This window comes from Athene noctua, chromosome 1 (assembly GCF_965140245.1).
Source record: "Athene noctua chromosome 1, bAthNoc1.hap1.1, whole genome shotgun sequence".
In the NCBI taxonomy this organism is placed as follows: Eukaryota; Metazoa; Chordata; class Aves; order Strigiformes; family Strigidae; genus Athene; species Athene noctua.
In genome coordinates, this window is record NC_134037.1 from 245,829,954 (window position 1) to 245,853,289 (window position 23,336).

The 23,336-nt window shown below is 36.2% G+C and overlaps 1 protein-coding gene across 9 annotated transcripts in view; it reads right to left on the reverse strand.

Annotated features, from left to right (window-relative positions):
• Window positions 1-23,336, reverse strand: part of ZMYM2 (zinc finger MYM-type containing 2) — a 98,147-nt gene that overhangs the window by 54,571 nt on the left and 20,240 nt on the right. For 5 of the 9 annotated variants that reach the window (XM_074915810.1, XM_074915754.1, XM_074915819.1 and 2 more), the window contains 5 exons: window positions 17,625-17,721; window positions 15,297-16,156; window positions 7,353-7,638; window positions 3,772-3,937; window positions 2,701-2,913 (listed from right to left, as the gene is read on the reverse strand). In XM_074915810.1, the coding sequence (XP_074771911.1) occupies window positions 2,701-2,913; window positions 3,772-3,937; window positions 7,353-7,638; window positions 15,297-16,156; window positions 17,625-17,689 (1,590 nt within the window). In that variant the 5' untranslated portion in view covers window positions 17,690-17,721. Of the gene's footprint in view, window positions 1-2,700; window positions 2,914-3,771; window positions 3,938-7,352; window positions 7,639-15,296; window positions 16,157-17,594; window positions 17,722-23,336 lie in introns of all 9 variants that reach the window. The other 4 variants (XM_074915781.1, XM_074915829.1, XM_074915800.1 and 1 more) reach the window with 3 other exon arrangements.

Genomic DNA, 23,336 nt, shown 5'->3' on the forward strand with positions numbered 1-23,336 from the left:
ACTGTTTCCTACTCCCACCAACAGTCTAAAGCAGAAGAAACCCTTTGTAGCGATGGATTATTTGCAGTCAGTGGCCACATTCCGAGAGCCACTGTAATTTTTATTACCCACAATATTAATTTTTTCATTCCAGGAAGAAAAAATGTCCATGATAAGTTACTGAAAATTAATTGTTCAAATCAGTGTAATATTTATTTAAAAAAATTGGGATTAAGTATATAGATAGGTACAAGTAGTAAGAATCAGTTTTCATTTATTACTACTACAAATGTATAGCATATTGTTAGGTGTATGACATTTACAATAGAAACTGCTTAATACAAAGCTCATACCAGTAAGACCTATGTATTTTACAAGTGTTTGTAAGAAAACATTTGCCAAAATTTGTGACACACAATAATCAGTTGTACAACACAATGCTGTAATCAAATGATACATCAACTTTTCCTGTATTATTGATTCCATTAAGTTTATTTCAGTATGTAATAGCAACTCTCCCATATTCTCTCCTCCACCTGTCTCCTTTAAAAGCAAGATCTAATAAACATTTCTAAGAAAACAATGTTACAACTGAACAAAGCAACCTACAATTTACCAATTGTGGCCCAATGAGTTGTCAGTGACATTTTCCAGTCTAAATTCCTTCTTTAAGAACAGAGTTCCTTGAAAACATTCAGTTAAAAAAAAAAACCTTAATGTAAATGGAAGTTCAAACCTAACTAAATCCTGCTCAGCAACTAAATATTCTCAAATAATTGTGTCCTGAGCAACTTTGACACCTACAACATACCCTAAAAAATTCCTAATCTTATAGTTTGAGCTTCTCTTAATATCCAAAATACCCCAAAACCCCCACACTCCAGAAACATTTGAAACCTACCAGTTAAGAACTACACTAAATCACCACTCCAAACCAGATGCACATGAGCACTTGAATTAAGCTTCTCACAGCCTATTACAGTTCCCCAGATCAAATATTTTCACAAAAGAATTAAGAACTTGCTTGAATAAAGTCTGCTGTCAGAACTGAATGCACCAAAACTATGTGTCTCAATTTTAAAGGTTCTCTTAAGGATCCTCACAATAATGCACAATACCTGACACTACTTGTGAAGATTCCTGGTACTACAAACTGCTCCTACTCCCCAGATCAAACCAGAACTTGCTACCCATATCCTTCTCATTCTCAAATACATAATCTAAATACAAAATACAACAATATCTGAACACATAAGAGTACAGTCTGTAATGAAAGTACAGATTTATGATTCGACCTCAAAATTCCACGTTCATTTCATAATTCCATGTGCAGTGCATGTTATACTGGTTGTGTGAGAATGTCTCAAGTTCAAAGTTAATCTCATGCCTTTTTGTTTCTTCGAGAGACAGTATTCAACGTTTCTTCAAGTCTTTCCATGGCTTCTGGGCATGCCTATGTTTTTAGTATCTTGGAAACCTATCCTGTCCCTTTTGGTATAGCTGTGACAAAAGAATAACGCTTATGTTACCTTTTCAGTTATGCTGTTTATATATGCACTTTTCCAATCTGCTGTTTGCACATTGCATAAACACAAGAACAGCCATCCCCAAAAGCATCAAAACTGAATGTCCAAAGAGAAAATACAAACATACATGATGCAACATGAAAGAACTTCAAAAATCCAGCACTGCGCTCCCTTTTCTCTTGGATCATTGGTTTGTCAAAAATGGAAAGAGATGAAGAAAGAACCCAAAGCAGTGTGCAGCCCTGGGACCACTCACATATTCAACTGTTATATTCAAAATCAGATAAAGAAATTTCTTCCTAGTAAACCAGTACTTTCATATTTTGTAACACTATCCCTACAAACTCAGAGAATGTACCAAGTAAAAAAAAAAAAAAAACAAAAAAACCCCAAATTAAAAAGTAAAAATCCCCAAACTGCATCTCTTCCCCGCCCCCCCCTTAACAAATTAACAGATTTATATTTGTTAATTTAACAAAACATTTAAACCTTCCAGCCAGCATTAGCAATGGTTCAGAGCTGAACTGGCTCTATAATTTGTAAAAGACGTCAGCATCAGATTTCTTGATTTGGAATTATTTTTAACCACAGCAATTATTACTATCTTAACAGTCTTAAGACTCAATAAAAAACAAAGTTAAGAAAATTAAATCACAAACTCTAACACATGGAAGGATGAAGGTAACAATTTTGAAATCCTATGCTGTACAATGAAGGAGATTAGACATAGTACATGTACACAGCCAACGTGTAATCAGTTAGAGCATCCTCACAGCAATGTCCAATCTGTAAACTCTGCACATTTTTCAGTGTTTCAATTGCATACAAGCAAGCTTTTATATCAAAAAAGGGAATATCACTTAAGGACCAGTAAATCTATGTGTTGGGCTTGCTATTAATATACTAATGATCGAAATATACCCATTAGAAAGAAACAGAAATTATTATACATGAAATTAAATTTGTTTTCTTCATTAATAACAAATACATATTGCTATTGCAGCAACATCAAAAAAATCCAGTAGTAAAAGGTCCAATCCGGCTAGTTTGCCCTTGCTAGCATTAATTTCATTTTCAGAAGTCTTTGTTACTTAAGACTTCTAATGAGAAGCAAAACCATATTATGAATAACAGGAAAAATTTAAGGAGTATTAGTATTTATTTGATTTTAATTTATAGGTAAAGAAATAATTACCTGCTTGTATTCACCAACGCAGTTCTGACAGCAGAATCTTTTCTGCTGACCATCAATAGTAAGAATATTGTTTCCAGCTCCTTTACTGGGCAAATACTCCCCACAATGCTCACAGCAATTCATTATTAAACCATTTGCCATCCTGTATCTATTGAAGCAATGGTCACTGCACAGCTTATGAGTCATATTTTTAAAGCTAACTTCATGACGAATCTAAAAAATAGAAATAAAAGGTATTCTATCACCACACAAGCACAAAGCTGCCTGAAACTACTAGACTAAGCCAGAAGTCTTACACTCAAGTACATTAACTGAAAATAGATCATACAAACTCACTACGTAAGACAGAGATGCTTGAAATGAGCATGAAATACAGAAACAGAAATTGGTGTTTCTATCTTCAACGTTCTAGGAAAAAAAAAAAAAAAAAAAAAAATCTCGGACCCATATGCTCCTGTAGCCTAGAAGCAAAGATCACAGGAAGGACATAATAAATGCACACTAGAGCAGAAGGTCAATTTATGCAATTTTATAAAATATTCAATTCGCAGGCTAACAACATGGCATATAAAAACTGGCCAGACATATATGCCGTGTTAAGTAACAGCCTGAACTATGACAGGCCCAGTAAAGGCATCAAGAGTAAATTAATGCATTCGTGAAAATTCAAAATTATCTATATTCTACATATCTTTAAAAACATTTGCATGATCTTTCAAAACATACGGTAAAAAAGTAAAGAATACAGTAAATTTTGTCTTTTTTTTCAACAGCAATTATTCTAATGTGGGAGATCTTGGTTATAATTACAAGATTCTATGCCTAAAAATATTGTTGACAGTACCTACTGCGAAAGGCAGTTCAAGTTTCTGAAACAAAAAAAACAAATAACCTCTCTGAATTTTCTCCCTTCAGTTATTGTTTATGAATATTAAGCCTGTGAATCTTAGTATCTCACTGTGTATGAAAATACTGAACCATTTTTAAAATTCCTTCAGTTCTTATTTCAGAATCTAAGTTATTAATACTTTCATTATTGAACAAGATAAGAGAAAAAACAGTCAACCAGACCTCAGTTAGTTTACCACAGATAGTGCATCTTGATTTATTCAAAACTCCTTTTGAGGGATTCTGTTTATCTTCATAGAAGGATAAACAAGATGTACTGCAAAACTCCTGGAAAGACTCACTTGAATCAACTTGAGCAACAATGGTACCCTTCATTGTTGTTATATCTCTGAAAGAGAAAAAAACCCGCTAGTGTGCTTGTGTATAAATACACATATATATTTAAACAAGAACATTTTACATTTTCTAAGATTTTGTGGGTCTACACTTAAGTCACATGTCAAACATTAAGTTTAATAATAATATTTTTACAATTACTATAAGTACTGTAAGTACAATGTCCTTTATGTGTAAAAACCTACTTTTTTGTTTAGACTGGGGCTATTTTTTTCCCATTACATTATTATAGAACTAAGTGAACATTAGGTACCAGTTGTGGCAAACTCAATCTTACACAAAAAATTAACACAGCGAATTTGAACTAGCTATTTTGCAATTTCATGCAAAAGGTGTAAGTTTCATATGAAAAAAAAAATCAGATTGATAGTAAAAGGCAAAGAATGGCATTCATTTGTATGTAACTCTACCATTTCCAGTATTATCCTCAGGATAGGACAAGATGAAAACAGAAGCTTGTTTTCTCATAAATAAAACTAAAAACCTTAAAACTCTACCACAGACTTTCCTAGAAGTTTTATCATTTAAAATTTAAAAGTTAATTCCATCATTACTTTAAAGTTCCAAAACACCAACAGTTCATGAAGATACCCATAAAACTGCCCCAATTTAACATATTAAACTGGAAAAGCAACCACCAATAAATTTAATTTGAAACAGAACAAGCCTTCTTCTAACCAAACTGACTTACACTGTTTTTCACTGCAGTTAATACTAGACTTCCTTGATCTTCAATTGTATGCTGCACATGCTGCGAACTTAGCAAATGCTGTCACTAACACCATGCTTGTCAGTGCACCTTTGTAATCAGGTCTCCCAGACTTCTAAGGTCATTTCTAAGGTAGTTTCACTCTTAAACCCAAACTACAACATACCATAAATTAGAAGCGCTATGGAGAACAAAAAAAGCTTCCCCTTTTGCTTTCTAAGTAGAAAAACCTATTATTGACATACAGGAAATACCACTGGACCAAATAAATTAAAAATTGAGTGGGGACATCTGGATCTCTTTGACATCACGATGGATCACCAGCTGGAAAAGATATGCCCCAGATACTTGCACCTAGGAGGCCTAAAACTAGGGTGAGTGGGAAACACTGGAAACATGCTGTATGCTTCTCCAGACTCCCCTGAAAACAGACTTGTACTGCTCCTGCATGTTAACAACTGCAAGCCTGCCTTCTTCCATCAAATGGAAGTTAGCAGATTTTGGTTTATCCTTTGCCAAGCCAGTAAGGACTTGTGTTGGGGTGTGTTATCACTTCTGTACTGCAAAAGCCAGAACTCCTGCCTGGGGAGTGTACACTTTCTGGATGGATTCCACCAAGACTTATAAAACACTATTAACTTGTAACAAAGCACATATTAACTTGTATCAAAGGAGACAAGTGCAAAGTCAAGAAGTCAATAAAAATTACAAATACTAAGGAGAATGCCAAATATTTCCTATATTTTCTTTCTTATAGTAACTCCTGCACTATTTATGTAGTTACAAAGGTTTAGAAGAGTGCTAGGGAAGTGGTTTACAGTAAAATACGTTAAGAGTTCTGACTTTTCAGATGAGGTTACACAATTTTTTAAAAAAATTATTGTAGGCTTCATTTTTTCCACTTAATGTCATCTACATATTAAAAGATAGATCAGAGAATTACCTCTGAAAGTCTGACCTATGACATACCGACTATTAACATCTATCCAACCTACATTCAAGATCTCCTGGATTTTGCTAGAGTTCCCTTATCCTTTCACTGAACTGCAACCTGACAATATTATGTCTGCCTTAGTAAGAAAAGATCAAGTACAAAGCAAAGAATACCTGCTTTGCAACCACCACGTAGCAAAAATTTGGCAACAAAAAAAATGGCTGGGTAAGCTTAGGGTTGGCAATGAAGCCATGCTACAGAGGAGCAATTAATTTTATGAACATACAGCCTTCTATTTAACTGTACTTGAGTAAACAACTGCATACTAGTAGAAAAGCAAAGACCAACATCACCTCAAAAATTGTCAAAGGTGGTTTCACAGAGGTTTTCTAGAAATCAAATACTTAAATTTTAAGTAACTCCAAAGCTAGAAATAAGGTATTGTCCTCATCAGTAAAAAATAAAGCCTTATCACTTCAGGCAGTTTTGTATGTAGTCTCTTACAATACAAAGATAAGTAAGTTCCGACAGAGCACAGATTTAGCCATGAGTTTTCAAGATTTCAGCCAGAAATAAAAAGATTAGTCTAGTCTTCATCTTTATATACAATATAACTACCTGAATATGGTAGCCACTGGATTACTTTAAAAAAAAAATATGCGTATAAACATGTACAAGCCAATAGAGTACAGAGTGCTTTTAAATAGCTCTGTGAAGGTGAGGGTTGAGAGGATTTGAGCTTTTACATGTACTTTTAAGAAGCTAAAATATGGTAAATCTGCTAGGTTCAGTGTACCAAGGTATGAATACACACAATATCAATACTTTCTATAGTTTATTTTTACTGAGTCTCAAGGGAAGAAAAAAAGATACTCAGATCAGTAGCTTACATCTGAATACAAGCCATTAATTCACCACACTGCATACTGAAGTAAAACTTTTTCACTAGTTTAAAACTGCGATTGAGCAGACCACACTCCCCAAAACATACATTAACGAAGGCAATCTTTACTGCAAGCCTTCTTTAGTTCAGCAAGAATTCATCATTTAACTTGCATCACTGCAGGGTATACTGGATTGAGACTTTACTGAAAAAATATGAAAAATTGCAAGTATCTCAGTAATCAGTACACCAAAAAAGATAGTACAGCTATTTTGTACACCTAACACTACAACAGTACAATTATGGAAGACTTTTCTTTGGTAATTTTAAGTCTGGGAAATCATGAAAAATTACAAGTCAAACCTAACCAGTAATTTAGAATAAGCCACTTCTAGGTATGCTTGTCACTCCCTCTGTCTTGCCCACTTAAGGTATATTCAGTTTCAACAGCGGAAGAGCTCCTGAATCTCTTCTTTTATAGATTTTATATTTTCCTTTATCAAAATGCTTTCTATACAACACAAAATCCACTTCTTTTCATAAAGAACTCTAGATATAAAGAATACACCTTGCCAGAGGATATAACTTCAACATCTTGTCCTTTTTTTTAAAAAAAACCAAACAAACCCCAAACATCAGTAATTTTTAGTGTGTTGACTTTCATAGAAACAATCTGCCAAATTCTAAAGCTGGCAGACTTTTTATTTTGTTATGGCAGACACAGTGAATTCAACATTTCCAAACATTTAAGTGACCTTATATAAAGTACTTGTATAGTCAGGTTTTATATCATTAATGGAGTGATTCTCATACATGCATGAGAATCCCAAGTATTACTGGATTTAGCTGCTAATACAAAACAAAATTAAAAAATCCCTTACTTTCTGCACATAACACAAAGTTTCTTTGGAGTGGGTTTGTGTGAGAATGATGAGAGGCAGGTAGTAGAACAAAAAAGGTGAGCTGATCCTTTTCGCTGATACGCAGTCTGTCCCTTTTGTAAAGGCTTTTTGCAGTTTGCACATGTGACTTTAACCTGTTTAGAAGGCTGTTGCTGGGCAGAAGGCTGGAAAATCTGTTTAGGAAGTGACGCTACAGGTGACAAGGAATCCACACCTGGTTGCTTCTGATTCCTAGGGAAGGAAGCTGACTGGGATATCCAAGAATCTTCAAGACAAAAAAAAAAAACCAACAACGAAACAAACATAAAAGTAAGTGAACAGACATGTACATATATAGAGAGAATAATATTCACAGATGCATCATCATAAAATAATTTCTGCTGGAACTGACAATTAACAGAAGAAAGCTGGTATTTTAGAAATTCAGGTGTAAAGTATAATGCTGTTTGATGGTATCACTCCATTGTTACAAAGCTTCAGAACACGAACAAATTTCAGAATGGTACCATTTTACATCTAGTGACATGTTTTGCAGGTCTCGATTCACTTGCACTGGGTTTGCAAACTGGTAATTTAACCTTCAAATAAAACTGCAATTATAAAAGAAAGAGACCAACAGAACATGGAAATTCTAAACTAAGGTTTAAGCTATAAGCTCTACAAATTTCTAAGAACACAAAATCTTAGATTTTCATTAGTTATTTTGTTCTAAAGCTTTAACAAGCATCCTGTGTCCGGCCGCAGTGACAAACCCTAGAACTGGGCTTCCCCATATTAGTTCTCCTCATCCAACTAGCAGCCAGAAAACTATACTGAAGTTAGAGCAAAGCACTGTGGCTCCACATCTGGGATCTCCATTTATGCCATCGATTCCTGTAAGAGTTCCTGTTTTTCTTAACCTTTTTAATACAATGAATACCACTTAATGTGCAAACTGGCAAAGTCATGAGAGTTCCAAGTCTTCCTCAGTAGAAATCAATGAACCTAGAAAATAATATTTCATTAAGTTCTGGCAGTACACAAATCCATGTCCCTCTGTTCCAGACTCCACTAGTCTTCCATCTTTATTTGTGGACAATAGACTATTATGGATCGAAGTCATATTTGCCCAATCTTTTATAACATGACATGCTACAGAGTAACTGGCATAACAAGAACACAAGTAAAACTTTTTCTCAATTAGGAAGACATCTAAAAAGATTACGTGCTTCTGTTAAATTATAGGCTCAGTACCCTGGTTTGGAGCAGAACATACAGTTCTGGGGGAAGAAAAATCCCCTAGTAAATAATTTCTTTTCTCTGGAATTTAAGCTTTCATTTTAATAATTATCACAAATAATTATAAATGCTGAGCTTCTGAAAAATGCCAAGAATGGGATGTTACTTAAGCATAATTTAAAACCCAAATAGGAACTTCTTTCCATTAGAAAAAACATTTACACGCATTTTCAGTAGTATGTGTCAGCTATACTGAATACTGTCACAGGACTTGGGACTTACCTTTCAAGTTTTTTATTCCCAGCATCTAGAACAGTACTTCACTGTTACTTAACTGAATAGTAAATACCTGCAAAATATTACTGTATTGGGTAATACTTGTTTTACTACTTTTAAGTGAAGAGTAAATACAGCATTTAGTGTAACTAAATAGAAATACTGAAGTCTTGCATGTCTTACTGCAGTAACTCACTGTATTCCTCAAGTGTTATTACAACTAGTATTAAAAACCAAATGTAAGAAATAAGATTTTAAATTCTGTAGCTTCAGACAGCAAAAACCTTAACCTAGAGACTTCAGCAATTGCCTATACCTTATTCTTAAGGGACATTATCTTGGTCTGTAATCATTCATTAAACAGAAGGCATCCTCTCCTCATACTATTTCTTAAAGTCCTCTCTTTCCCCAAGAGGGTTTTATTAACACCATATTCTGGTGTATAGTTTTAAAATTAATTTTAGGGACAGAGTTCCAAGAAACCTTGTTACAGCAACAGACAACATACATTCCTAGCAAGTAGATCATCATTTCCCAGTGTGACTTTGTAGCTGTCAAGAATGTCCTATTTCTGAGACATAAGGCAAGTTGGAAATTTACCTATTGTAATGCTTGAGGGTAAATAGAAGAGCTAGAACAAAGAGGTGAGGGTAAGAGGCAAAGGAAGCAGAACAAAACACATTCTTCTTTAAACCATTAAGTGTTTACCTTTGAAGGCATGAGTACTCATACTGACAAACTAAGATGTCATTACAGTGCTTAAAGTTAAAACTCAGTTAAGTGCCCTCTCCAAACTTTTCTATGCTATTATGTATAGGAATTATTATACTAGCTCAGATATATTTATATCCTGGTAGCACCTTAGCACCTGAAAATATTTTGAGATTATCCTCTTTTCTCACAGGTTTCAGGTGGGAGCACATTGTATCTCTTTACAAGTTACATGTTCTTGTAATTTCAGTAGCACTCTACTGCCACTCATGAAAACTTTAGTTTGCCAGGCTCATTTGGGTTTTAAATTTTTAACACTACTTCCTAATAACCCAATTAAAACTATTTCAATATTTCCTTTGTATTTTAATGCTTCAGACAGGCTCCCTTAATTGATATTTCGTTGCATTTCCCATTCAACAAACATACCACGAGAACATCTGAAGATCTTCCTGCCTTTTGGTTTTTTGCTTTCACTTCTTACACATCACACATCCGCAGATATTAATTTTTATATTGTGACTTTTCTTCACATCTCACTTATTAACCAAGTTACCTCCTCCACTTTATATTATCTACAAAGAATCTGTAAAATATGTTTTTTGTGTTCTTGAACCGAGAAGGTTTATCACACTTCCTTAGTTGATTCCTGATGAGTTTCCATACCTCACTGCCCTTGTATTCATCCTTCAGGTTCCTACCCACAATTCTTTAATGGCCAACTTTATGAGACTGTACAGCTTCATTTTCAATTTCTTCTTACTATAACGGCTGTTCTGTGTGTTCTCATTCTTTCTGACTCATTACTGCTCTGAACCGCTATAAAATTATTCCTTACTATCATTTGGACCAATACGTTTATTTGTGGAGCTATCTTGCAAAAATAGCTCAATGAAATGATGTCTTTTTTAAAAAAACTAAAAAACTGAATCATTACAACTTGGGGCAGAGGTGGGGAGGAAGACAGTAATAAAGTTTTACAGAGGTATGCAGGTCTTGAAACAAATTCAGTTACAACTGCATTAATGACTGAGTTCACATCAAGGCAATTCTGAACTGCATCTGCAATTTGCCTTTTTAATGCACAAAACCCAGATTCCATTCAGAGAAACAAAACCTAAGTTCCAATCCAAAAGCACCTGAAACTAATCTACAGGGACTTTTGTTCATCTATCTGGACTTCTCCAAGACCTAGTATGTGGTCCCCAACAACATTACTGATGCTGAAATGGAGACATACAGCTTGGATGGATAAGGAATTGGCTGGATGGTTGTGTCCAAAGAATTACAGTTAATGGCTCCATGTCCCAAGTGGAAATCAGCAACAAGCTGTGTCCCTCAAGTGTCCATACTCGGACTGATACCATTTGACATCTTCATCAACAACACAGTGAGAATAAGTGCACCCTCAGCAAGTTTACAGGTAACACCAAGCTGAGTGGTACAGCTGGTAAGTTAGAAGGAAGGGATGCCATCCAGAGGGCCCTTGAAAAGCGTGCGGAATGGGCCCACATGAACCTCATGAAGCTCAACAAGTGCAAGTGCTCAAGTGCAAGGTCTTGCACCTGCACATCAGGGCAATCCTCAATATCGATACGAACTGGGAAATGAACAGGTTGAGAACAACCCTGTGGAGAACTTGCAGATACTGGTAGATGAAATTGGACACGAGGCAGCAACATGTGCTTGCAGCCCAGAAAGCCAATCATACTCTGGGCTGCATTAAAAGAAGCATGGCCAGCAGGTCAAGGGTGGTGATTTCTGTCCCTCTGCTCTGCTCTGGTGAAACCCCACCTGGAGTCCTGTATGCAGCTCTGGGGTCCCCAGTACAAGACAGATATGGGCCTGTTACAGCAGGTCCAGAGGAGGACCACAAAAAATGACAGAAGGGTGGAACACCTCTCCTGTGAAGAAAGTCAAACAGCATTCAGATTGTTCAGCCCGAAGAAGAGAAGGCTCTGGGGAGACCTTATTGCACCCTTTCAATATATAAAGGGGGCTTACAAGAAAGATGGGGGAGATACTTTTTACCAAGATCTGTAGTGAAAGGGCAAGAGGCAATGGTTTTAAATTGAAAGAGGCTAAATTTAGATTGGACACAAGGAATATTTTTTTTTTTATTATGAAGGTAGCAAGACACTGGAACAAGCTGCCCAAAGAAGTTGTGGATACCCTTCCCCGGAAGTGTTCACAGTCAGGTTGGATGAGGCTTTGAGCAACCTGGTCTAATGAAACATGTCACTGTCCATGGTAGGGTGGCCGGACTAGGTATTCTTTAAAGGTCCCTTCCAAACCAAATGTACTCCAATGTTTACTGGGGACACTAGGTTCTGAATTAACAGGTTGGACAAAAGTTTCTCTGTTGTGCACCTACTGTTTCCCATACAGTGGAGGCACTTATACAATGGGAATAAACTAACACTGATCCAGAGAAAATCTTCCAAACCACATAAAGAATCACAGAATCATTTAGGTTGGAAAAGACATTTAAGATCAAGTCCAACCGTAAACCTAACACTGTCAAGTCCACCACTAAACCATGTCCCTAAGCACCATACCTACATTTCTTTTAAATACCTCCAGGGATGGTGCCTCAACCACTTCCCTGGGAAGCTTGTTTCAATGCTTGACAACCCTTTCAGTGAGGAAATTTTTCTTAACATCCAATCTAAACCTCCCCTGGTGCAACTTGAGGCCATTTCTTCTCTTCCTGTCACTTGTTACTAGGGTAAAAAGACTGACACCCACCTTGCTACAACCTCCTTTCAGGTAGTTGTGGAGAGCGTATAAGGTCTCCCCTCAGCCTCCTTTTCTCCAGGTTCCCTCAGCCACTCCTCACGGAACTTGTTCTTTAGACTCTTCACCAGCTTTACTGCTCTTCTTTGGACACACTCCAGCCCCTCAATGTCTTTCCTGTAGTGAGGGGCTCAAAACTGAACACAGTATTCAAGGTGCGGCCTCACCAGTGCCAAGTAGAGAAGAACAATCTCTTCCCTAGTCCTGAGGGACACACAATTTCTGATACAAATACATATAATGCATTTGCCTGAGCCTCACTACCAACAGTTTTTTGATCTACTATTTTTCTAACATGTAGTTGTCACATGTCCTAATTCCTTTGTCACTAGGGAGAAAAAAAGGAAGTATCAGGACACAATACATGTTTGCATCTTCAAGGCTTCAAATCCTCTATATAGGAAGCAAATATGAATCACAGGTCTTGTCCAAGATGCAAGCTAGAGTGCCTTTAAGAAAATGACTAGTTCTGAGATTTGCCAAACTGCTCTGTAAATGGATGTATTAAATCCTTATGCAAAGTTTTGGCATTCAAATGTTAACTGGCATATCCTTAAAGAAAGTTGTGGTATCTGAAAAAAAGTTTGCCATCCAACTTCTAATGTCCTATTTTGGAACTATAAGCGGTGTTTTTCAATCCGAGATCTTTAAATTATATAAATAAATGCATTTTTATCATCAGTAGTTTTAAACTAACTGAGTAGGAGTCTCCACATCCATTGGAAGTATTTTAGAAACCTGGAAATGAGAACAAATGGAACACCACTGATCCAGAGATTAATCTATCCTTCGCAATCTTAGACTCGAATTGTGTAGAATATATTAAACATATTTAAGATCAAATGCTTCCTGTCATATTATCAAAGTTTCTAACAGGCAGGGTTAACTTACTGACAGATTTTCTAGAAGAAAAGGAACAACTTCTAGGGAAAAAGAACAAAACTGCAACTTGTATCTTGAAAACCTTTCCCTTACATCTTTCTAAGTACAAAACCCTGTAACCTGTAAAAGATTTGCACCTACCATGTTTCAGGCTTTTTCTTGTGTAAAAGCCATTTCCACTATAGCCGTCTTTCCTCCTCGTTTCTTCTTCTCATTTTCTTCTTTGCCATTTTTCTAACTCCTCTCATCTGGTATTTTTCTCCTTCTCTTACCTGTTTCAGCCCTTCCTGCTTCCTTTTGAACCTACCACTCGTTTTTCCAATACAAAGACCACAGCCATAAAAAATTTCTCTATATGTACACCATGAAATACATCTCTCATATCTACTTGCAATCTTTTTTTTTTCCTCCCTTCTGAGTGAGCCTTTTTCATGAAGTCTCTAACAGGACTCCCAGCCACTACTCCTGTCTCTCTGAACACAATCTGTTTCAATACTGCTATGGTCCCAGCCTATCATACTTCATACCAGCAGAACTCTGGTGTGTCTCTGTTAATCACAAGAAAAATAAAAGTTCAGTAGTTAAAGGGAAAGCACATTCTGATTTTCTTAAGATGCACTTTCCCCAAGACAAACAAAAGGCACTACTTTAAGGTTACAAATGCTTTAAGTACTCATACACAACTACTTGACCATCTGTGATAACACAATTATTATATCCCATGTCTAAGGGATCAACTAGCAGTAGGGGGAATGTTGGTTTTAAAAGATTAAGAACTGAATTTCTAAATTATTCAGTGAGACATCCAACTATAAAAACTTCCCAGCTTTCAACTTTAGAAGTCAAATTTTGAAATCAGTTTCAAGATAAACACAAAAACCCCACAACCTAACATCCAACTTAAAGCTTAGCTTCATACTGCCCTTTCCATAACAGAATATGAAAGGTATTAATACTTGCACAAATTACATTTGGTAATACAGGACCAAATAGAAGAACTGTAATATTTAAATATTTGTTGAAAAACAGGTTTAAAAAAAAAATCCATGTGTTTTAATCAACATATGAACAAGTTAATAAGCATTAAGAAGGGTTTACTGCACCTAGATTGTAACTGGTTTAAATTTTCCATTTAAAATGACCCTAAATAGCCTGAAGTTAAACCTGTAGTAAATGGTAATTTGGCTTTTCCCCCCCACTTCTAGCCTAACAGGGCAGCAGAGTACTAGTATATGTTCAAACTTGAAAGGTTTTAAATTGCTTATGTGAAAGCTTAAATTCTGTACAATAGCAATTCCAGAAGACCATTCATGGCTGTTCCATTTGACTTTTAGCAATACCTGTTTACTTGCTAAATCAGGAGACAGTATACTGCTATTTACACAGATACAGAACAAAACCAGTCAATTCAAACTAATTAATATTGTATGATATAAATACATATTATCACAGGCAACTAGACAGCAATTATAAAGTATGTATAACTTACTGCATGAATATGTGAGTCCACAAGTAACTCTGACTCCATTTTATTAAGTATTGTAAACACCAAGAATTGCTCGGTATGCAATGAATTACTACAGCTGGCTACTTATGATCAGACTTTCAAATTCAGTTTTTTTGCATGTCAAGTTATATTCAGATGGCAAGACGTATCAGTAAAATAATACTTAAATTACTGAACTCCACAAAAAGGTACAAAAGTTGAGAGATACACTAATCTTTATTTGTGTGAATTAAAGGGGTACACTTAAGTCATAAAGAAAGCTTTGCTTCATATACAAATACTTTGTGTGTCAAAACATCTGAAGGTATCACTAACTGCTAAACTGGGATAGTTTACCTACATAACACAATATGTCACTGGTATTGAGCATATTTTATTCCAGAGTCACAGATAAGGTTGTGATGGGGATGAAGGTAACCAAGATCATCCACACGAATTAAGCTAAAAGCTAAGCTGTGCCACTGCCAAAAATATTTTAATCTTATTATTATTTATTTTCATTTTTTAAGGAAATGTTCAGAATTGCAACTTACCAGGATTATGATGAGTCACAGATTCTCCATTTTGAAATACATCTCCAGCCACGTTCATTCTACCAGGATTGAAAGGTCCTACACCAGTCTTGGTCTGTGAAGTCAAAGATGGGGTGTATGTTTGTATATTAACACCAAAATTACTTGACTGCAGTCCGTTAGATACATCTCCCAAGTTGGCATTCTGCAGTGATGTTACATGTGTAATCATTAAGTTCATGTCACGCCCTTCAGCGTTTTCTAAATGACCATCACTCACAGAGCTCATAGCACCTGTTTCTAATGTAGTAACATTAGCAATCTGAATTTCAGAGTCTGGTTCTGTGGTTATACCACTATTACCTATTCCTGAATTTACCTTACTTCTTGAAAAACCGGAAGCTGAGAATTCCGTATCGTTGGTTCTATTTTTACACTCTGGGAGTCTTCGTTCATTAAAACTGGAAGCATTCTTCTCTTGTCCTTGACTTGTTTCAATGTCTTCTTCATCATCAATAATAATAGTTTCACTTATACTCCCCTTTTGAGAATTTAAGTCTTTTGGAGGACGAAGCATTTTGCAATCATTCCCTTGAGGTTCTTCATTTTTTGATGTTGTAAATGCAGTGTTCCTTTGATCTGCTATCAGAGACGTAGAATTTTGTGGAGGTTGTATGGGTTCAATAAAAACTACATCATCGTCATCTTCTATAGGTGAGTCTTGGAATTTATTAGGTCTAGAAACTAAAGAACTTGGTGGACCTGCAAATGTATTTCCCACATTTGCAAGACCTGCTGCCATGGTTGTATTCCCTAGCAGGCCAGGAGTATGTTCAGGCAGTTCTAATCCTCCCAGAGGACTTGTGTCCATTTCTGATCTGCTGTTTGAAGAAAAACATAAAACAAGAAAAAAAACAACACCCAACTTCAGAGTAAGATACCACTTTCCAACAACAGTTCTTAAAAATAACTACAGATTAATAGATACAGATTTTACTTTTTCTTCCTAAGATCACATAAAGAAAAAACAAAGTTTCTCTATTGAATGTCTTAACATTCATTTACTTTCTAATCCTGTAGTAGCAAAAAATATTGCCATCACCAACATTTCCTACACAATAGCTACACATCACTGTTTAGCAATACATACATAGGAAACAGAATTTTTTATGGTATTTATTACATGATCCTGATTTCTCAGTCCCTTTCCTACCCACATAGGCACACAATGATTCTGTAACACTGCTTTTACTAGACTACAGAGCAAGATCAAAAGTTAGACATGCAAAAAGAAAATCTGAATTCCTATTAAGTTTAATTCCTATTACAAATGTTAGTTTCAATATCAATACATATATAAAAGACTGAAGTGCATATTTAAGTGCGCCTAGCACACAAAAAAAGGCAACATCATTTTGCATAGTAACAACTTCGAAATCTGACTGATTCTCCCCCAACCCCACACTGCTAAAGCTCCTTAGGTAGCCCCAATATAACTGGAAAACAGAAGTAAGCAAAAGAGATACAAAACTGCTGCCCATGACAAGAACAGATACATTACTGAGCAGCAGATGGTGCACAGCAACATCTCCTTCCAGCCTGACTTACTACCTTGTATTCCACTGCAGTTTAAACAACTTCAACTCTTTTTTTCATGACAGCAAGCAATGCTTCTTCAGGCTCCTTCCCAATAGCTACTTTCATAGAATAGAATCATAGAATGGTTTGGGTTGGAAGGGAGCTTAAAGATCATCTAGTTCCAACGCACCTGCCCCAGGCAGGGACACCTTCCACTAGCCCAGGTTGCTCAAAGCCCCGTCCAACCTGGCCTTGAACACTGCCAGGGAGGACACAGCCACAGCTTCTCTGGGCAACCTGTTCCAGTGCCTCACCACCCTCACAGGAAAGAATTTCTTCCTTATATCTAATCTAAATCTTTTTCAGTTACTTTGCCTGAGAGTTTGTTTACTTTTAGTAATTGTTCATAATCATCAATTTTACCATGAATTCAAGAAATTATAAAAGGCAACCTGGATATAGGATTTTTGTAGCTGTAATACCAAATTGGTATATAATTGGTTCTAAAGGGCCTAAGACCTCTCTAAAAAAAAAAATCTGTACTAAAAATCAGTAAGTTAAATTGATTTTGAGATACACAAGAAAAATACAGACATAATTTGGGTATGTCCTGGAGTATACACTAATGTGTAAGATCACTGAGCTTTTGTGAAAGGCTAGAAAGTAGCTTTCTGTGCTGTTTTCTAAATCCTTTATCAAGGAAGGTAGGTAAACAGAAATTTCCTACTCATCAATACTTACCCATCCAGAAATCCACTGCAATCTGTTTACCTTAATAAGTGGCTCCAAGATCTTTTAATTTCTTTCCTGTGGGGAACCTGCTCTTCTTGTATCATCAACTTGCTGCCCTCCACAACAGCAGTGTGTTCTGAAACAGGGTTAAAACAAGCATTAGATATCCAAAACAGTTTCTTCACTTCAAATGTCCTCTGCCAGCTACGTTCATTAAACTGACTTCCTTCTAAATTTACAGTTCTAGGTTCAAACCTAACTTTTAGCATTATCATCCTACAATGCTAAAGAGAGAATGTCAGTCTATGCAACCACTGTAATGAGTAAAGAAGCAACAATACTGTTTATTTGAGATTTTTCCACTCTGTCACATTACACTTCCAGAATCCTTTGATGCTTTATAGATAGATGGAAAAAATACAATGTTTGGTAAGAGACAGACATAACTGCAATTAAGTAATCAAACACTAGAATTAATAAGTATATCTGTAATAGAATATTACAGAAATGGTTCAGCTAAACTGAGCTATTGAATAAACAAACCTTAGCAGTTATATTTCTTTGCTTTTTTTTTAATCATGTCAAGTTCCGTGATTCCTGTTGCAGAATATACTTAGATAAACTAAGATATAGCAATAGGAAAACTGCAGAACATACTTTCTAACTGAGGCTTACAAGGCAATATAAACCTTACACTGCTAATAGTTTTTTAATTGTATATATGCACTGCAGTGATACTTAGCACAGGTTTAGGCATCCATAGCTTATATTAACACGTGATCATCCACAAGAGACTGAAAAATGTTCAAAGTTCAAGCCTGTATTTATTCTTCAAGTTTTATAACAGTCATTAGGTTTCCCAGACTTGGCAGCATTTTTAAAACAGAGTATCAACTTGTGTAGTTCTACTGTTTGAGGACAGCCCTTAAAATTCCAAGACAGCAACGAGGCCCAGAGGAATAAAGCTCCAATATTCTTTTACACATTTACAACATTATTCAAGACCTCCTGTCCATTAACTTGGGGGGTGGGGTAGGGGGGTGCAGTATGATGACCAAACAGCAAAGCTGTGAACCAGATTAACCCTAGAGGAGAGGCAACCACCTTTTAACGCCTTGATATATTAACCTTATAGCCAAATTCCATTATGTAATAGCATCTGAACTGTAATAAAGGTAACATTCAATTGGAATGAGAGAGGTTTTCTTGCATTTAAAAAAAGACAAATTGTATTATCAATGCAGTTGGCTCGTACTTCCCTGGAAATCAGTCAGTTACACTGAAGGTTAATCCAATATTCTCTTTTACCTATCTTATTTTTCTTTCCAGGGCAAAGAAGGAATTCAAAGTTAGATTTCCCTACATCTCACCTTTTGTTGAAAAGAATTAATTCATGGCTCTTAAAGTTTCCCGGGTTTGTTCCATGTTATTTTCTTTCTCTACAGTAACAAAAGCATCACAAGCACACAAAGCTTTTCATAAAGTTTTAAATATACCTGAACAGATGGGAGCAAAGAAGAAATGAGACTATGCCAAGACTATATCTCAGGCTTGACTCAAACCTTTGCTATTCCTGTTTTCAGAGATCCTTAGTAGAAAGACAGACTTTGGCTGTATTACAGCATATTCACGTAATATGTAGCAAAGGTAAGATCCAAAATATGTATCTTTTTGCCTGCATACATTTGCTTTTTTCCCCACAAAGGCTCTTTAAAAAGGTTTTCATGACCTGTATTATTAGGTATGACATAAAAGTAAGGAAAGTTTATGTACTTAACAAACAGTGCATAGTCTTAAGTAAAATCTGCATATATTTCCTTACAAATATCAGCTCCTACCTCTGTAAGACTTACATTACCCAAAAAATCTGAATATTTTTTTCACTCATAATTTTCAAATTGAGGTAGCTTGTTTTCTAAAAATGCTGGTACCAAAGAGAAACACAAAAAATACATAGACAATATGACAGTCAGTATTTCTAAATGAAAAACTTCCAAAACAGGAATTTTTGCAGAGTGAAAAGAATACGTTTAGACTGGGAAACAAGGAAAAACCTCACATCTCAAAACTGGTAACAGCACATTATGCTTAACAATAGACATATAATTGCTAGAAATCTGCAAGATTGATTAGACAGATCACTGGATGAATTGTTGAGACTTTAAAAAAAACAAGAGACAAACTGGTGAGACCTAGTTTGCAGAAAATGTACATTTGATACTCTGCAGAAAGAGCTCAAGGCTTTGTGGTAGCGCACAGGTACCAAAGTTACAGCTGGATGCAAATGGAGGCACTACCAATAAACAACAGTCCTTCCTAAAGCAGGCTTTGTGTACTTCTTTTAACTTAGGCTCCCATCACTCATCTATAAAAGTCTTCATGGTGAAATAAATCCTGTAGCTACATTCAAGGCTTAATTGCTGGGAGAAATAAAAGGCAAAATGCATGCACTTCTCTGGAAGGATGGCAAATACCACAGCTTTTAAAATAGACAGCTAGGTAATGCTTCACAGGCCAGGTCTTAACTCCATTACTGAATGTTAAAATACAGTTTTATATTTATCATGAATTTCAGAAATTGATGTGAGGTGTGCATCTACCTAAAAAAATACCAACTCCACTTTAACAAAAGCAGAAACTGGAATTTAAAAGCCTTTATTAAGTGCCATTAATAACACCTGGGATGGAGGTGACAAAACAGCACAGTCATAGTTATGTGCACTTAGAGCAAAGTCACAAAAAAATCAAAAGGAGTCACTGAAATCCAGCCAAACCTACAGTTCCACCAACTCAGGGCACTTGAAACAGACATGCAAAGTCAGACCAGAGTGTGCAAGTGCTTTTGTATAAAGGCTAGAAGTCTAAAAATAAAAAGGTAAAACTTGAAAGACTGCTTTTGAGAGCATACATAACTGAGACATCTTCAAAAGCGAACAGACGAACAAAATTCTGGGAACAGTATAGTACTAAGGTACAAACATAAGAACGAGAAGGATTGATTTGCCCCCATGAAGGAATACTACTTTCTGCTATGAAAGCACAGTATCCTAACTAAATTATTTACTTCAGCAGGCACTGTGCTACATTTAAATTCCAAACTAGAAGAAATAGCGTCTTAATGGTATACTATCAATCACTTCCACTTAACAGTGACAGCACGTGTGAGATAAGGGGAACAAGAAACACTGCAAAGTAATAACTGAAGACTTCAACTACCATTGTGCAGACTAGGAGAAGAGCACAGACGAAAAAACCTCCACACCACTGAATGATGGAGACAAATTCTTACAACACAGCAAACTGCAACCTGCTAGAAGACTAACAGAAAGAAAAACGGATCTAATTCTGAGCCACACAACATAGTTCAAGATGCAATTATCCAGACAGCACTCCAGAAAAACATATTTAAATTCCCTGGGGAATTTAAAAAGAAAATAATACTCATTACTTCAACATCTGACTTAGAAACGAACAACCTAAGTGTGAGAAACCCAGGTAAAAGAAAATGAAATAGAGCAGCTAGAGAAAACACTTCTTGAAAGCATGAAGGCCATTTAAAAACTCACCATATTAAGTATACAACCAATCTAAAAAGATCCCAAAACCCCATAAAGACTACTATCAGGAAGTCTCTGAGCTACAAAGATGCTGGAACTGTACATTAAACACCCCCCTATTACATTCGCCCTTTACAATTTGCTAGGCATGGTTCAAGACAGGTTACTGACGTATGTCAGAGCAAAGGTTTGTCTAAAGTGGCAATTCTTGACAATTTTAAAGAGAGTAAAAATCTTCTAAAGAAAAGGAGTCCAAGAAGCCTGAACCACAGCAGAAAACACAGAATAAACTCTTTGCATTGATGTTCAGTAAGGAAAAGATCAGGGAAGACCACATCTAAGCTCTCTTTCTAGGGGTCAAGCCAGAGGAAAAAATGTTGTATAGTGCTAACAGAAGAGGCTTTTAAAACAAGTCACTAGGGCCACACGGCATTCACTTGAGATTTCTAAAGACAGCCAGCAATTTTCTATTTCAGTATCTGTAACCAATTACTTAAGCAGAAGGTGATAACCATTACCCAAATAATTGCAGACTACAGTCCTATTCCCAGCACTAAACAGACTGATAGAAACTACAGCTGAATAAATATACAAAAGTAAAAATAAGATAGAGAGAAAAAACTAAGATGGATCTTGGAAAACAAAGGTAATGACACACAGGACTACTGGAGATATCTTTTGAAGAATTCACATACTTGTTGAACAACCCTGATTAACCTGGTATACAGCACTCAAGACTTCCAAAAGGCATTCAAACACGTTCTTCACTAAAAACTGCAGTGGAAACTATCTATAATAAAGATTTAAGAAAAGGTTTTCTGGAAGATTTGTAATTATTTAAATAGAAAAGTATCATGTGTTGTTTGCCGTTATCACAATAAAGAGAAGTTGCCAGAGATGTTCCAAAAAAAAAATTATATAGGTCAACATACATAAATCAACCATAAGAGACAGTGACTACTGAAGTGACAGTTTTCTAATCATTCACAGGAGCTGAAAACAGAAGCTGGGTGTAAAGTACAGAAGGATACCACAGTGATGAATCAAGAGAAGTACAGCCAGCAGGTCGAGGGAGGTGATTCTCTCCCTCTACTCTACTCTCATGAGACCTCCACCTGGAGTACTGTGTTCAGCTCTGGAGCACCCAACATAAGAAGGACATAGATCATAAAGATGGTCAGGGTGCTGGAGCACCTCCCCTGTGAGGACAGGCTGAGAGAGTTGGGGTTGTTCAGCCTGGAGAAGAGAAGGCTCCAGGGAGACCTTATAGTGCCTTCCAGTACTTAAAGGGGGCTACAGGAAAGATGGGGAGGGACTCTTTATCAGGGATAGGATAGAAGGTAGGGATAGAACAAGAGGTAATAATTTTAAACTGAAAGGGTAGATTTAGATTAGATATAAGGAAGAAATTCTTCCCTGTGAGGGTGGTGAGGCACTGGAACAGGTTGCCCAGAGAAGCTGTGGCTGCCCCCTCCCTGGCAGTGTTCAAGGCCAGGTTGGACGGGGCTTTGAGCAACCTGGTCTAGTGGAAGGTGTCCCTGCCCATGGCAGGAGGTTGGAACTAGATGATCTTTTAGGTCCCTTCCAACCCAAACCATTCTGCAATTCCATGAATGCTCAAACATTATGGCAGGCAAAATCACTAAGCAATAAACGCAAGGTAATGAACAAGGAGAAAAGAGTAACTACATAGATAGCAATTTGTCTAAAGTGGAAATTTAAGATCCAAGTTGCAACTCTTCCAGTCTTTCAAATCAAAGCTACTTAATCATCAATTAATCATTTATCATTCAGAGAAAGGGAAAAATAGATGAGTTGCATGAACAATTTATAAATAATAATAAATCCCTTTTTATCACTTGACTTTTCATAAGTCTAATGATCAAAACCTCAGACTATTGTAAAGACTGTACACAGCTATCAAGAAGGTCTCTAAATTAACAGTATTCTGTAATGTCTTGTTACAACTCAGGGATGTTCATTCCCTACACAACCAGATGCAAACTACATACCATGGCTTTCTTGGGGTACTAATCATCAACCGAACCCCAGCAGCTGACAATGTATGCCACAGTTCACCCCAAAAGCCAATTAAACCACTTCAATTAAAATTACCTTTAAACAGCTCTTCTACACTGCAACTGAGGCCAACTATACTCACTCATAAAAACTGAAAAAAGTGCTACAAAAGCAA